At 39.1% G+C, this 14,645-nt stretch overlaps 2 protein-coding genes across 4 annotated transcripts; one reads left to right on the top strand and one right to left on the bottom strand.

The window, feature by feature from the left end:
* Positions 1-249: 249 nt before the first annotated feature.
* Positions 250-3,749, bottom strand: LOC105565080. Its single transcript, XM_012017943.1, has 2 exons — positions 3,449-3,749; positions 250-1,750 (listed from the first exon to the last, which is right to left on the bottom strand). Exon 2 carries the CDS (start codon positions 1,473-1,475, stop codon positions 369-371), a length of 1,107 nt encoding a protein of 368 aa, XP_011873333.1. The 5' UTR covers positions 1,476-1,750; positions 3,449-3,749; the 3' UTR covers positions 250-368.
* Positions 3,750-8,451: 4,702 nt separating this feature from the next.
* LOC105565079 lies at positions 8,452-13,005 on the top strand. Of its 3 annotated transcripts, none has more exons than XM_012017941.1 (6): positions 8,452-8,888; positions 9,593-10,256; positions 10,417-10,662; positions 10,958-11,325; positions 11,413-11,567; positions 11,756-13,005. In XM_012017941.1, exons 2-6 carry the CDS (start codon positions 9,641-9,643, stop codon positions 12,060-12,062), a joined length of 1,692 nt encoding a protein of 563 aa, XP_011873331.1. In that variant the 5' UTR covers positions 8,452-8,888; positions 9,593-9,640; the 3' UTR covers positions 12,063-13,005. The 3 variants fall into 3 exon arrangements, with proteins under 3 accessions (XP_011873331.1, XP_011873330.1, XP_011873329.1); XM_012017940.1 differs by having other exon boundaries at positions 8,452-8,972; positions 9,596-10,256; XM_012017939.1 differs by having other exon boundaries at positions 8,452-8,972.
* The last annotated feature ends 1,640 nt before the right edge of the window (positions 13,006-14,645 follow it).

Genomic DNA, 14,645 nt, shown 5'->3' with positions numbered 1-14,645 from the left:
AGTTTGTTATTTCAGTACAAGGTGCGACAAGTAGAAGTTATATTATAATTATTCTACCTTTTCTATTTCTACCATTAGAATTAAAATGTATGTACATCTGCGTCATAAAAGAAATAAGTAAACGTAATAACAAGGTGTACAGTAGAAAAGAAACTGAGATCGATACAATATTATTGTATTATCTATCGTATTATATAAATTAATAATTTCAGGAATATCCAATAAAAATAATATTATAAGACATGTTTAGATTCTAAAGTAATAAATTACATTAATATTTTGTGAAAGAGAGATTGATAATGATAGGAAATTTTGTAAATAATAAAAAATCTATCGAAATTACAATTTATTTTGGAATCGTTAGCTTTTCAGGCACCTTCGACAACTCTATGCGTTGCTTGATTTGCCAAGAATCTTTCGACTCTTTCTCGAAATTCTCTGCTGGATTCCGGCAGGGGTAGCCGCGGTCCGACACCAGTGAGACCTTGCAAATTCTGAAGCGCTTCCGACAACCGGTGATCGTGATCCAATATGTCCGGCTTAGGTGCTGGGGCTTTTCTCTTTTGCAGCGGCAACCTCGTCGTCTTCGATTCGGCGACGACATTACTGTTCTCCGGCAGTCGGTTTATCATTCCGCAGAACGCGATCTTTGCGCTGAGCAGCGACCAGAAGATCTCCAGAAGAGATGCCATCAGGACGTTTAAGGTGAGCAGCATTCTGGCGTGCGACGAATCTCTATGGCTGTGCCAGAAGGTCTTCGTCTTTTCCCTTGTTAAATTCATAAATCCTTGCGTTACGTTCGTCGTATCTTTATTCTGGAAAATTTCTCTCGATATCATCATCCTTTCTTCAAACATAAACGACGCTTCCGTCATCGTGAGATCGTCGTCATTTTTGGTATCGACACGGAAGTCTGATTCGTTGAACGCGGCGCTGAGGGATTTTAAAGTAACAGGTAATTTATTAGAGTCATTAATCTTCGCAGATCCATGATCTTCAGTGACGTTGAATGAATCCTCGGTCGACGTAATATCATCTACGTGAGTGTCGTTTGCGAAATCCTTGGCGGGACGCAGGGAATAGCGTGGAGCTTCGAGGATTTTTTCCAACGGCCACAGGGATCCATTAGTGCTATTGGAAGCTGCCGCAACGTCAAAGATCGTGACGATGAAGCAGAGGGTGGCGGCCACCAGAGAAAAGAGACTACCGTAGAAAAAAATGGTGATGTTCCGGTCGATGTACCAACGTCGCCAAGCGAGGAGACCTGTCACGAACGGCACCAGACACGCAACGGATAAAATCGGGCCCTGTAAGGACAAGGCGAGGATACCCAGAAGCAGGGACAGCGCTCCGAGGCCAAAGTGGACCAAGGACAGGCCGCCGACCGTCGATGCTGAGTAACGACGCTCCGATGGATATAAAGACGACAACGGCGGTTTGGTCTTCACTTTGATAACGTACACGTTCTCCGTCATTGTCTTCTTAAGTTGCAAGTAAGTACACTTGACTGCATCAACAACATTTAATTCGATGGATCCGATCAACAGAGTGAATTACATCAGGTACAGTATGTTCGAAACATTTGTTCGAGATAAATTCAATTCATGCAGTTCACACTGTCCATTATGTCTTTTGTTCACACCATTAAACAGTTTACACTTTTACAAGCGTCCATCACAATATCGCAGCACAAATTGTTCATCCAAACTGTTTGTAAAGCATTCGTCGCATTTCCTGTCTTGTACAAGTCCTGTCAAATTAAAAAAACTCAGTGAAATACAGCAGCTGTTAAGATGTCACAAAGTATAATTAAAAATTATAAAAATAAGATTCTTCATAAAAGTATTTAAATAGATTAAAATATTACACGAAATAAGTTGATATAAATTAATAGAAAAGAAATGGTTTTTATCATTTGTTATAATTTTTATTAATTTAATCAACGAAATAATAAATATCTCTAAACGACATCTTAATATTTGTTTGACTTATATTAAATGTATTTAATTAGTGGAAATAATATAATAATTTAAATATATCTTTAAGTGTATGTACCAAGTGCAATGCAAAGTAATTTGATTCGGGAAGCAAATTATAAAAATGCGAAAGTACGCGACCGTGGATAATCAAGCGAGTCACGATATACGATGATCTTACAGTCATTCATTCGGCATTCGACTACACCGGATATGTAACCCATAATCAAATTTAATGCAGGATCGAGTTGGAAACGTTTAAAACGGCGCGAATTCGCCGATGTTCGACGATGTAGTAAAAGAAGTTGCATTGATTTCCGCGCTGCGGGAACGATTAATAAATTATCGCAACCGTTTTTCGTTTAATTTAATTGAGGTCCTTGTCGACCTCCGCGCCTGGATTTTGCTCCGCGCTTTCCGCGAGATAGACGTCTTACGCAATCTATGGATAACAATCGCTTGCTCGCGACCGACTACAACCAGTCTCGCACGGAACAGCTTGCACGAGTAACATTGTAATAAACATTTTTTCATAAGTGAGGTAGATGGAACGTAATTGTATCTGACATACACAATTTCGAAATCGATTTGATTTTGCGCCAATACTTGAACGTTCTAGAATAATTGGATTATGGGGAATTATATTACACAGTAACTTTGAACTAATCAAAATAAAGAATTTATGTCAGAGTTGCAATTAAATGGACTTAAAACCAGTTTTTATCTCGTAACCTGCACGTGGATTGCAATATTTTTCATGCGATTGATTCAGTTAATAGGCTGCAGGATTAGACGCGTCGTTAGCGTCAATCTTTTACTTTTTTTTCTCGTGCTAAGATTACGTAACTGATTACGAGACGCTGCGATTATGTTGCAAGTGTGCCCCTGTTTCCCCAGGTATTCGTATTTACATCGAATTAGCACGTCGAACCGTGTGAATCTTCAGTGAAATTTTAAGCAAATTTGCGTTTCACCAGGATATACAACAATGGATTATATATCTAATAAAATCTCGTACAAAAACAATTGTAAAATGTTTTTTCATTTAAATATAATGTTGCAAAGTGTGACATACAAAATATGAAAAATGAAATATCAATTCCAAGAAATAAAATATTTCTAATCATTTTATTATAATGTTAATTGACTTACTAAATAATATTATAACTTTATCATCAAAACTTAATCATTTTCCAAAGTCTAACATTTACTAGATGTGATAATCGGTTATACGATTAAAATTATACAATTATAGAGAAATATAAATAAATTCATCAACATATTATATCATACATCAATAAGAGCAATACTTTTGAACGCTTAAACTTCAATTACATTAACAATATTTATGTGTTGATTTAATGCGCTGTAAATTAATTTTATATCAACTTTGTTTTCAAGCACAAAAATCTGAGGATGAAACTACCACCCACAAAACTATATAAGATATTGTACGAGTGGATTTTACAAACTTGATCTCAATGGCGAGTTTGTCTAAGCAGTGCGCACTGGCGGTAGTACATCGATCACGTTTGATACAGTTCTGTAGACCAAGAATTATTTTCGATGCAGTCAACTTTGAGAAAACACGTTTTCAGATATTGCATTCCGTTAGCGTTAAACTCGTGGCTTGATGAACGATCACTCGCGCGTGATACTTGAGTGGCGACTGAACTACGAAGACTAGTCCTCGTTGAAATTGCTACGAAGTCCTGAACGAGCCTCCCACGCAACCGACTTGCAGTGAAAGGGACAACAGAGAACAGCGTCGGATAAATGTACCTTCGACTCGCGTTAAATCCTGTTCACATCATCGACGGCTTGTACTCACGCGGGAAAACGATCTTGGCAATGAGAGACAGATATCATCTTATGTTTTCCTCTCACTTTATGACGTACGTCGTTGTATGAGCATTCAAGAGGAACCGATAAAAGCAATGGAAGAAGAAAAGTGAAAATAATTATTTTCCAAGTAATGGAATTTCTTTGTTACGTTCTTGAATATTTTAATATGACAATAAGCGTAATAAGACAAATAATCAAGTAGAAATTGACAATGTAGTACTGTGATAGCGTAATTTGTATTTAGTTCTTTTACTCGGCGAACTTTTCGGAATAGTAATCAGTTGACCTCACTTGCCTCTGACGAAAACATGACCCTTCCACTCAGTGTGAAAGTCCCGTTATAATCGAAGGTAACTCTCTCAGAGAGCAAACGTATCCCAGGATCTTCGCGCAAGAGCCAACCTTTGTTGTTAGTTGCAGAAACACGTGGGCTCAGCACACCGACCTTTACGTTGAATCATTCGCAGATCGCGTTACGATAGAATTCCTATAGAGATACGTAAAACAATGAAGAAGCGGTATACTTTTTCGGTTATTATTTCGACTAGATTATAATAAATATAAAAATATCACTTTCTCAGTTTGTTACTTTCGAACGCCGTTTTATGATCGAATAAGCTGAAAAATGAAGAAGAATCGCTTCTATTAAAAGTTATTTCAGATATCGAGGTCACCTATTATAACGTATTATTAAATTTATTATCGTGATTGTTGATGATTTTAAGTTGCAGCGATGTTTCAATTAATATTCGTCGCTTTTAATTATGGAGAAATTTTAATGTAATGAATTTTATCGTTAAAATTTAATAATCTTTTTTCATAATTAATTTTATCATCTAGCTCTCTGTTCTAAATTATTGAAATATCAAGTTTCAATATAATGCAAGACAAATATTACCAAAAGTGTTATAAAAATTTAGTAGAGATGAAGAAAACCACACGCGATTATCGCGTCTCTCGCAAGATGTTTTCACGACAGTAATCACAAATTTGTAGGGATCATGATTGCCTGTGCGAAACAGTTCTAACAGGACTATCATTATTAGTGCCGTTGTATAATTAAGAGGATGATCGAGAAAGTGCTTCCAATAGCTGCGATGAATAAATTGCACATTGCACCATAACGGTGTACATCTCAATGTATCGTAAGAATCCGTTGGTTGGACGAAAGAGAGGACTTTCACGATGTTGCAGCAAAATCGTTCTGCCGCTGATAAATCGTTCATGCGGAAATTATGAAGCACTCTCGGAGAAGATCGGACGTCGCATTGGAGACATCGAACCTCCGGTAATATCGATCAAACCGCAAATTCATTCAAGCGAATAAGAATGGTACAATATTTTAAAGGGGCACGCAAAAGGAATAAAACTTTAGCGCGTGACTCTGCGCAGAGATAACCGCGCGATCTCCGTACGAAACGAAAAACGACGCAACCCTTCGCGATATCATGTCCTCTGCGGCTTGTCGGTCTTAGATACCGATTTATCTCTGTTGGTTCTTAGGAAGATAAATGCAGTTTCGCATATCACCGTCTTCATCCATTATAAAAATAATACAATCTATAAAATGATCGTTTCCTGATACGTCAGACGTGTTCAGGATTTGTTACCGCGGATTTACCCGAAAGAAGTCGAGCTCGTTTCTGCCGGTTAGCGTCTGAAATTACTGGTTTAAGTCGAATTATTACGAAATTGCTATTTCACACTAAAATTGCTGTTTCCAAACATTTTAAAAGAATGTGATTCGTGCATACGCGCTTAAATATGCTTAATAGACAAAATTGTGTATTTTATTAAGTCCGACTTAGCATAACATTTTTTTTAAAGTAATGAGAAATAACTTGAAAGTAAAATAATTAGATATGTAACATATGTTCACCCATGTTATTTCATCTACTTCCATTCCAGTAAGAATGAAAGTAGATAAAATATTCCGTTAATCTTACACCATATATGTTTTCGTTGACATCGAAGAAAGCGATGGAAGTGCGTCAACTACTTTCGCGTTTTTTATTTCCGCGAATCAAACGCTACGAATTTTTGGGAAAGTAACCGTATTGTGTAGACCGCAATTTTTTGGAACGGCAGTCTGTCGATCTTACTTGCTTCTCACGAAAACGCGATCCTTTCATTCAGTAAGGTCCCGTTATAATTGAAGATAATTCCCTCGGAGAACAAATGTATCCCAGGATCTTCGTGCCAACCTTTATTTTAGCTGCAGAAACATGAATTCGGCATACAACCTTTTCGTTGGGTCATTTGAATTTTGGCAGAATTCCTGTAGAGATAAAACAATGAAGAATCAATATTTCGATTATTATTACTCTCTCAATGTTAGATTGTTCTCCAACGCCGTTTTATGATCGAATAAGCTGAGAAATAAAGCAAAAGACGTTTCTAAAAGTTTGTATTAGAAAAATTGAGGTCTGTAACCCTATAATATATTACTATATAGTGAAATTGATCACAACAGAATTGTTAACGATCCTAAGTTGGAATGATATTTGATTAAGATTTGCTTTTAATTACGGAGAAATTTAATTAAAGTCACTTTAATCGTTAAAAATAATTACTTTTCTTTCGTAATTAATCTTACTAGCAGGCTCTCTGTTTTAAATTACGTAACCACTTGCTAAGTATCCAGTTTCCATCTAATAGACTGCAGGAGAATCTTAACGTCGCGAAAAGCGTGTAGAAAATAACAGAGACGAAAGAATAAAACCGCACGCGATTACCGCGTCTCTTTTAACATTTCTTCATGGTGGTAAATTACGGATGCACAAGGATTATGATTGACTAATGCGAAATGCGCGAAATGCTGGGGATCATCGTATTGCTGTTGTGTAATTAGGAAGACGATCGAGAAAGTGTAGCTTCCAATGGCTGCCGCGGATAAACCGCACGTTGCACCATAACGGTGTATATTTCAACGGATCTCAAGAATCCGTTGGACTTTCACGTTGTGGCAGCAAAATCGTTCTGCCGTCGATAAGTCGTTCAGGCGCGGAAATTGTCAAGCGCTCTCGAGAAGCTCGAATAGGAAGGAGAGCGTCGCATTGAAGACATCGAACTTCCGATCAAAAACCGCAAACTTAGTCAAACGGATGAAATTGCCTTTAGATGGACGTGCAAAAAGAAATGAAATCTTCGTGCCCGCAATGTCGCCGTATAACATGGGGATAACTGCGATCTATGCGATCCGTTGCATATGGAGCAAGTCGGACAGCATGAGTGCATCAGTTAGACGTGGCTGTTGGATTTGCTCGATGGTACTAATGGAAATAAACAAAATAATATCCAGCACTGCATTTTACTGATTTGGTTTGAAAGCATGACTTTCACAAAAAATTAGTATCTGGATCTATTATATAAAATATGAATACGAAAAGCAAGTGTGTCGAGCACCGTCTCTCTTCTATGTGTCGCTTAAAACACGAAGAATTAATGCGGAAATAAGGAGATACCCCTCTGGACATTCTTCAGAAACAAGAAAACGTTTGACAGAGTAATCTTAAGTCATCCCGAGTCTTGCACGCGACGATTCGATTAGCAGTTGAAGCGTGAAAATATGTCGATCGAGGGGTCGATCTGGTTTCTCTCTATCTCGCGAGATCTCTTTTTCTCTGTACTTTCACGCGAGCGTGTAGCCGTAAAAAGACTTAAAAAAAAACGCGTGCTTTTGGCGCTCCCGTCAGATAGGCCACGCGCGCCGTTTCGAATCCTTTCATTAAAATGACTTTTCGGCCGTTAACGTGCCGGTATGCCTAAGAGGACGAGAGACATACATTCGGTACTCGGTGAGAGCGAGCAGGGCAAACGATATGTGTTTGCGACCGAAATGCATTCGTGTTGGAGCAGCTGTTACTCTATCGGGGCACGCGTCTCAACGGTCGTGGCAGCTGCCCAGAAAATCGGCTATGGTATCCTCGCTTTGAGTTCTTTCACGTCCATCCACGTAAATTGAAGCTGTTTTAATTTTATATACGTAATTATATATTGTTTAATTCGTTATTAATTATTGTTATAAATTACGAAAGTATTTATTTGCATACGTTAAAAAGGAAAAATTGAAACGAAGTAATTTGATGTATGTGGACGATACAGAGAGATTAAATCCCAGAATACAATAGATATCCGAGAGTATAGTAGATATCGACAAATACATTGCAGTCGTGCAGTGTTTATTTCTAACAACGCTTCCTTCAGAAAGTCCCTCATTTCTCTCTCTTCTAGGAAGAAGAATATTCGTTACTTTTATATTATTTTTAAGTATTTACTATGGAAAGCGAACGATCATTTCACAGATCGTTCAAGAACGTCATGGGTGTTTTACGTGAATGTAAATTTTTATATTAAGTTACGAGAAACTCACTTTATCCCGACGCTAGACGCATTCTTCGGCAGGCATTTAAAGTTTAAATTACTCCGTCAGAAAATGGTCGAACAACAGAAGCAACGGTCGAAACCCTGAGCGAAGTACATTATAGTCGAAGGGCCCCCCCCCCCTACTCTGTGAAGGGACACCGGGCCCGTATTACGTGAAACTCCGTGACAACCCCCCAAGCAAGCGCGCATATACGCGCAGATACGAGGGAACGCGTGGAGAAACGCCCTTTGCGCATCTGCTGTTAAGGGAACTCGCGGGACAGTTTAACGAAGGCAACGGTCGTGAGCGCATCGCGTAGCGATGGAAAGTGCGCATCCTTGATGGACATTTTTACGCGCCGACACGTCGCATTTCATATTCTGTTCGGAAGAAAGTGATCCTTAATTTCACAATTAGGATGAGAATTAGAATTAAATTCCAAGTTTATCGTTAAACTTCCAGAAATTGCAAATGCGTCCTTGAAGCTTACATAGGTGAAGTTAAACTAAAAGTACATCGTAATTTCGATACAGACAAGACTCTTGATTGTTCAACGGCCCAGTTTTCCAGAGAAATCAAGTGAACAAATGAAAATTTGTGTGGGATAATGCCATTTAATTGTTAAGACCGAAAAGGGACTGAGAAATAACTTCGATGTGCTGGCATATTTTTGAAATTTGTGCAGAAAGATGTGTAAAAAGGTTTGCAGATTAACATACGAAATTGACTCACCGCCGACGCAAATAGTGAACCTCGCATTGGAGACTTGGCGATCTCCTGTTTATGTCAGTAGCATACTAGTCATACTCGTCGGTCGATCTTAAATTGTGGTGGTTTCAAATTTTTATTCTGATTTCGTTGATGTTTCAAGATTCGTCAATTTGCGCGCAATTGTGATCGCAAAAAGGACTATGTTTAACAATATCAGCGAGATTCGTCAGTGTTCGATAATTTGTGCTAATTTCTTCTATAAATCTGGAAAATCTAACCCCTGTAATTACTTCTACATATTCAATAGCAGCCGTCGCGTAAACTCGAAATAATTTTTCTCAGTAAAATTTACCAAAGAAAATATTTATTAACTTTCGTATTTGGCATAACATGTGGATTTGAAGTAGATTTTATTCTGGGTGGAATTTGCGACGGCTGCCTGTAATAATTCATGAAGAAGTCCTTCAAATCTTGTTAAACGCACCACTTATTTAGCTAATAACGTCCTAGACTTGACCATTGAACTCTCAATTTATCTCTGCGATTTAACGGCAGATTTGTTCGTTCGGATCAAAACCTAAATATACCAGTTCAATTTAAGTCTTTTCTCGATCGTTTAGAAATTTTGAATCACAAGTTTCTCAATAGAAATTGCATTGCGGAAAACGTCAACTATTTTTCTCTTTTATCGAAGAAGCGAGAAGATACACGTCGTTCGATGAGATAGCGACGAACAGAAATCATGGCTCAGCCAGCTGAATCGGTGCCGGTGCATTGCTACACGAATCCATCATTCTGCCGTCAATCGGAGTACATCCCGGACGATCATGTTAACGACCTGCCGCCGCCGCCGCCGCAGCAGTTTCAAGGAAGCGACGATTTACCGCCGCCTCCGCCGCCGTTGCAATTGCAATGTCACGCCGCGGGTCAGAGCAATCCGGCCTTCCAAGCCCCGGCGGAGACAACGCTGGACGTTGTCTGCGAGCCGCGGGACCGGTATTGTTATCTGGAGGGTAACAGGGCCCCCACGCACCGGAGATACGCCAGTCTTCCGGCGGAGGAGACTCGCGTGACTTACAGCCAGTCCTCGCGATATGAATACATAGAGCAGGACGAGGCGGAGAGCAACCAGTTGCCGCGCAGGAACTCGTCGAGGTACGAGTTGATTCCACGCCAGCAGGTGCAACAACGTTCCGCGCCGGCGACCAACCAAGACGATCGAGGAGGGCCGCAGACGCGGACGTGTCGCGGCAATGCCGGTAGATACGCTCTTATACCGGGTGACCAAGTCTATCAAGAAGACGGTTCGCAGTGGAGCAATGCGAAATCGACGCCTCGACATATCACTACTCCGCAGGGTAATTAGCCGGCCTTTATCTGCCGTTTTAGAAATGTGAAGCCTTTCTGTGCGTTCGCAGTCGGGTCGATGAAAATTAATCAATTATTCGAGCTTACGGAAACTAAACATAATATATAAGTAGTTGTTCCAATCGCATCTAATTGCACAATTTACAACAGGCCGTTACATCAGAGTACCTTTGCAAGAGGAGATTCCGCCGGCACTTCCCGAGAGAAACGCGCACGGGCTCTCGGTATCGCCAAAGAATAACTTAGCCACGCAGAAACTACATGAAATATTATCCACACCCAGGAAACCGAGATCCAGATCCGAAGAGAGGACACTGTCGCCAAAGAGACAACAATCATTCAATCAAACCGTCACACCGCAACGAAGGGCACTCACTCCTGGCGGATCTCCAAATGGTTTCAAATTTATTATTGCATTGTCCTCTTTAATGTGCATATAATGTACCTCCTATATTATACTATATAATATTTGTCACGATATAGTAATGAGTGAATATCATTTCAATTTGAAAACAATGATAAATCCATCGGAGCATATCAAATCCTAAAGAAATATATTCTCGGAAATGGAAACTATCGCGTTCTCCAGATTCTCTCACGCGACGCTGTTTGTACACTTAATTAATTAATTTTCAAACAATTTGTCAATTAACAAAGTGGAATATTTGTTTTATCTGTCACTTTCTATCAGGTCGTACCTTCAGTCCAACGCGCACAACTCCTCACGGCACACCTCACCGTGCCTTCTCGCCGACGGGACCTCAGACTTCGACGCCTAACAAGGAATCCTCAGCTCGCAGATGTCTTCCTCTGCTGGAGAACTCATCCCGGCAGCAGGATCTTTGTCCAGCTAATAATTGCGGCCGGCTACGTTACGTTGGCACCGCGCCGGTCGATTTAATGAACATGAGCCATGAACCGCCACCTCGCTACGCTTATACGGAAAGCGGCCTCGAGTCCATGCCGATGATGTCCGGATCTCCCAAGTATCAGGTGGTGCCCGCCGAGCAGAAGAATTATCAAAGCGTAGAAAGCGCGTTTATGGCACGAACCGCCGTTGTAAGTGATGTGTTGAACCAAGCGGATAATGATACAACAGATGAAAAGAAATAATCACTGAATCTAATGAAGGTTTTCTCGTATTAGGTACCGCCGTTATCTCCTCCGAATAGCGACGCGAATACGACGCTGGCGAGCGGCATGGAGAAAAATGACAGAAGGAGCGCACCGATTCTTTTGATATTGGTCGGTCTTCTCACATGCGGCCTCGCCCTGTACCTGTCTTGGTCGCAAGGGAGAAGGTACAATTTCTTTATGTTGCTTCTTAGAAATTTTTAAACAAGAAATTATAATATTCGGCATCGATTTCACTCAAACGGCTATTACTTGAACGTTTTAGAAGCATACGCTATCCGTAAATAGTTTTAAATTTATATCAATAACGTTAATGGTTTAAATCAATATTTAATCGGAAAAACATTGTTTTTAGATACTACTTTGATAGCGCAGTCGGCTGCGGTGCCTGTTGCGCTCTAGCAGGTGCATGCAGAAGTCTGCGAAAGACCTGGACAGGACTTGGTCTGGCTGGACTGTCGGCACTGAGCTGTGCTGGTCTTCTGCTGCTCGCCGCTAAATCCCCGAGGGACGGCACACCCCTTCACGATATTACAGCTGGCGCCCTGTGCGGCGTGTCGGTCTTAGGAGCGGGTTTAGCTTTATTGGCTCTTCTGAAGCCGAAATGCAATCTCGGACGTCATAGACGAGTGCATTCTTGGATACCACGGTTCTCTCCTTAAGTCCTAGTGCCATTCTGGCAACCGTTAAACATAATGATAGTTATATTTACTTCAGAATTGTCTTTCCAAAAGGAGGATATGTATAAATGCTACCGTAAGGCAATTGAAGCATATACAGTAAATATTCTTGCCATATAATCGGAAAATTGTATTTTATATTTTTATAAATATCGAGATAAAGTGAGATGTGAAGAATATTTTACTTAGAGTATACTCCTGAAAATTGTGCTGCGACTGAAAGTGCACGATAGTTTTTTTTCAAAGATATTTATTAAAATTAATTAATCTTCTTGTAATCTTGAGCAATCGAATGTTAGCTTTTTATTTGATCAAGTACGCGTAATGAAATCTGAGCGAAAAATTCAGAATGTATAGAAAATGGATTATTGGTATTCATAAGTACTATTAAACAAATAGCTTATAAGGACTATTGTCCATGCTTCTAAGATTTTATTCTATTGAAATTCGTAAATTCCTTCAACATTTTTTCTCCTTAAATATAATTTTTATGCCTACATGTTTTTCAAATTTATTCTCACGTTTTACTTGTTTAGCATGGATATACTAGGAACCATCGATGCCTTCCCACATGAATTTGTGCACAATCGACACATTTATACATTTTGTGTATACATACGTAGAAAATGTATATGTGTTCTACCTGTTCTACCTAAATTCATATGAGAAGGCATCAGTAATTCCTAGTTTACAACTATTAAGACTCATAGATTTTTATAGATATAAATAATTTAAGAACTATTAACATTTAAGATAAATTATGTACTTATTAACATCGTTACGCTATAACGCACGAGGCAGCTTTGTAAATGATGCCTTCAAATCGTACAAAGATTTAAATTGAAGTTGTAAGAAGCGACTTATTTTTTTAAATTATTTTGTATGAAATACTTTGTAGAAAATAAAAATTACGTGAAACTATATTTCATACGATAAAATTTAGAAGAAAATTTATAATTTTATTATCATCCTTGTTTCGAGCCGATATTAAGTTTATAATCATTTTCCCTTTCTAAAAAAGAAATGTTACCAGCGCGAACAGTTGAGCCTCCTTTCCGCGATGCCGATTGGTCTTCTCGAAGCGCGGTGTGCTTCACTTCTCTTTTAGATTCATAGTGAATAAAGATTTGTGATTTAGTAATATACATTTGTATGCATCAACTATTGAGGTAAAATCTCTAATTTTAGTAATTAGAATTTAAGTAACAACGATTTTTGTTTGATTTGTTTCGAAATATTTTCTTGATTGAACAGAATTAATCGTTCATTTAATCAACACCAATAAGTCCGCAGAATGATACACAAAACGTAGTAACAGTCGCGGAACAAAGTAATGTAAAATATTCAGTACAGTATTTACAATTTCGTAGGCGGGACACGTCACCGCGCCGATAGAAAAACAACAACGAATTCTCAACGTTCGTTGCCGTTTTTCTATCGGCGCGGTGACGTACGATGTTTTTGCGTGCCATTGTGTACCAGGTACCTGAAGGTCGCCGCGCTATCATTCGCTCGCCGAACGTCGAGCCGGCAGGCAGCAACGAGAGTCGGTCCGTGCGTCGTATTACTTTTGCGTTAACAGTTTCCGAGACTCGATCGCACTAAATGCAGGGATAAAACGCTATTGATTTGCACACCTTTATTAGTAACAAGTAACGTTCCTCGATTAATTATTCAATTTTTACAACTTGTAATGAGAAACGAATTGCATGTTGAGGCGACGGCTCTTTATCAACGTATACATAGACATTTCACGAGATTAACTCATCTAAAACTTTGTATTTTGTCGGTACTTTGTCGCGGTTACATCGCGTTTACGTACCGCGTACTCTTAATTATCTATCGATTTCGTGTATTCTGTTCCATTTTCGGGAAAAGAGAGAAATTTGTACTACTTCGGCGTTCGCACTCTGTCGTTCTTCGCAATTCAAACGGGCAGAAAGTAAAGAAAGTCGCTTATCGCACATTGTTACATTATGTAAATGTAATCGAAAATTATCTCGATTAACTGTTGCAATTAATAACAACTATTTATCGCTGGAAACTTTGCTCACATAATTTATTTCGAGGATTAGATTGAATGGCAAAAATTGTAAAATATCGTTTCGCTGCGGACTAATGACTACTTCTTTACCGTAGATTATACTTTCGATGCTCGCGTTGCGTTTTATATCGCCAATTCAAAAGTGTTTTTATCCATTATCCTATTCTTCCGAATCAAAAATGCAAGTTGTTAGATTGAGTAATTTGTATCGTAGAAAGTCACGCGATATTTGTTAATAATATTTGGTGTGTTCCGCGGTATTTCACATCGCGTACGGGAGTACCCGAAATTTTGCGCGATCGATGATTTTCGCGAGTGAGTGTTGTGTTAGTGCAACAAGGAAATCTGAAAAGATGTGCAGGCCTAGGAGGCATCGGGCAACAGCGGAGAAAGGGTGAGGTAAGTGTCTTACATTTTTCTGTTAACTCTTACTTGTGCGAAATAATGCATCTGTTCTGTGTTTTTATTTTATTTATTCAAACGATTCGAACGAGAAATTGAATAAGTGTTAGAGACAAAAC

This window comes from Vollenhovia emeryi, unplaced genomic scaffold (assembly GCF_000949405.1).
Source record: "Vollenhovia emeryi isolate VEMERY1.0 unplaced genomic scaffold, V.emery_V1.0 DF939155.1, whole genome shotgun sequence".
NCBI lineage: Eukaryota > Metazoa > Arthropoda > Insecta > Hymenoptera > Formicidae > Vollenhovia > Vollenhovia emeryi.
Note: the sequence above shows the minus strand (reverse complement) of the source record. Positions and strands in the feature narration are given on the sequence as shown.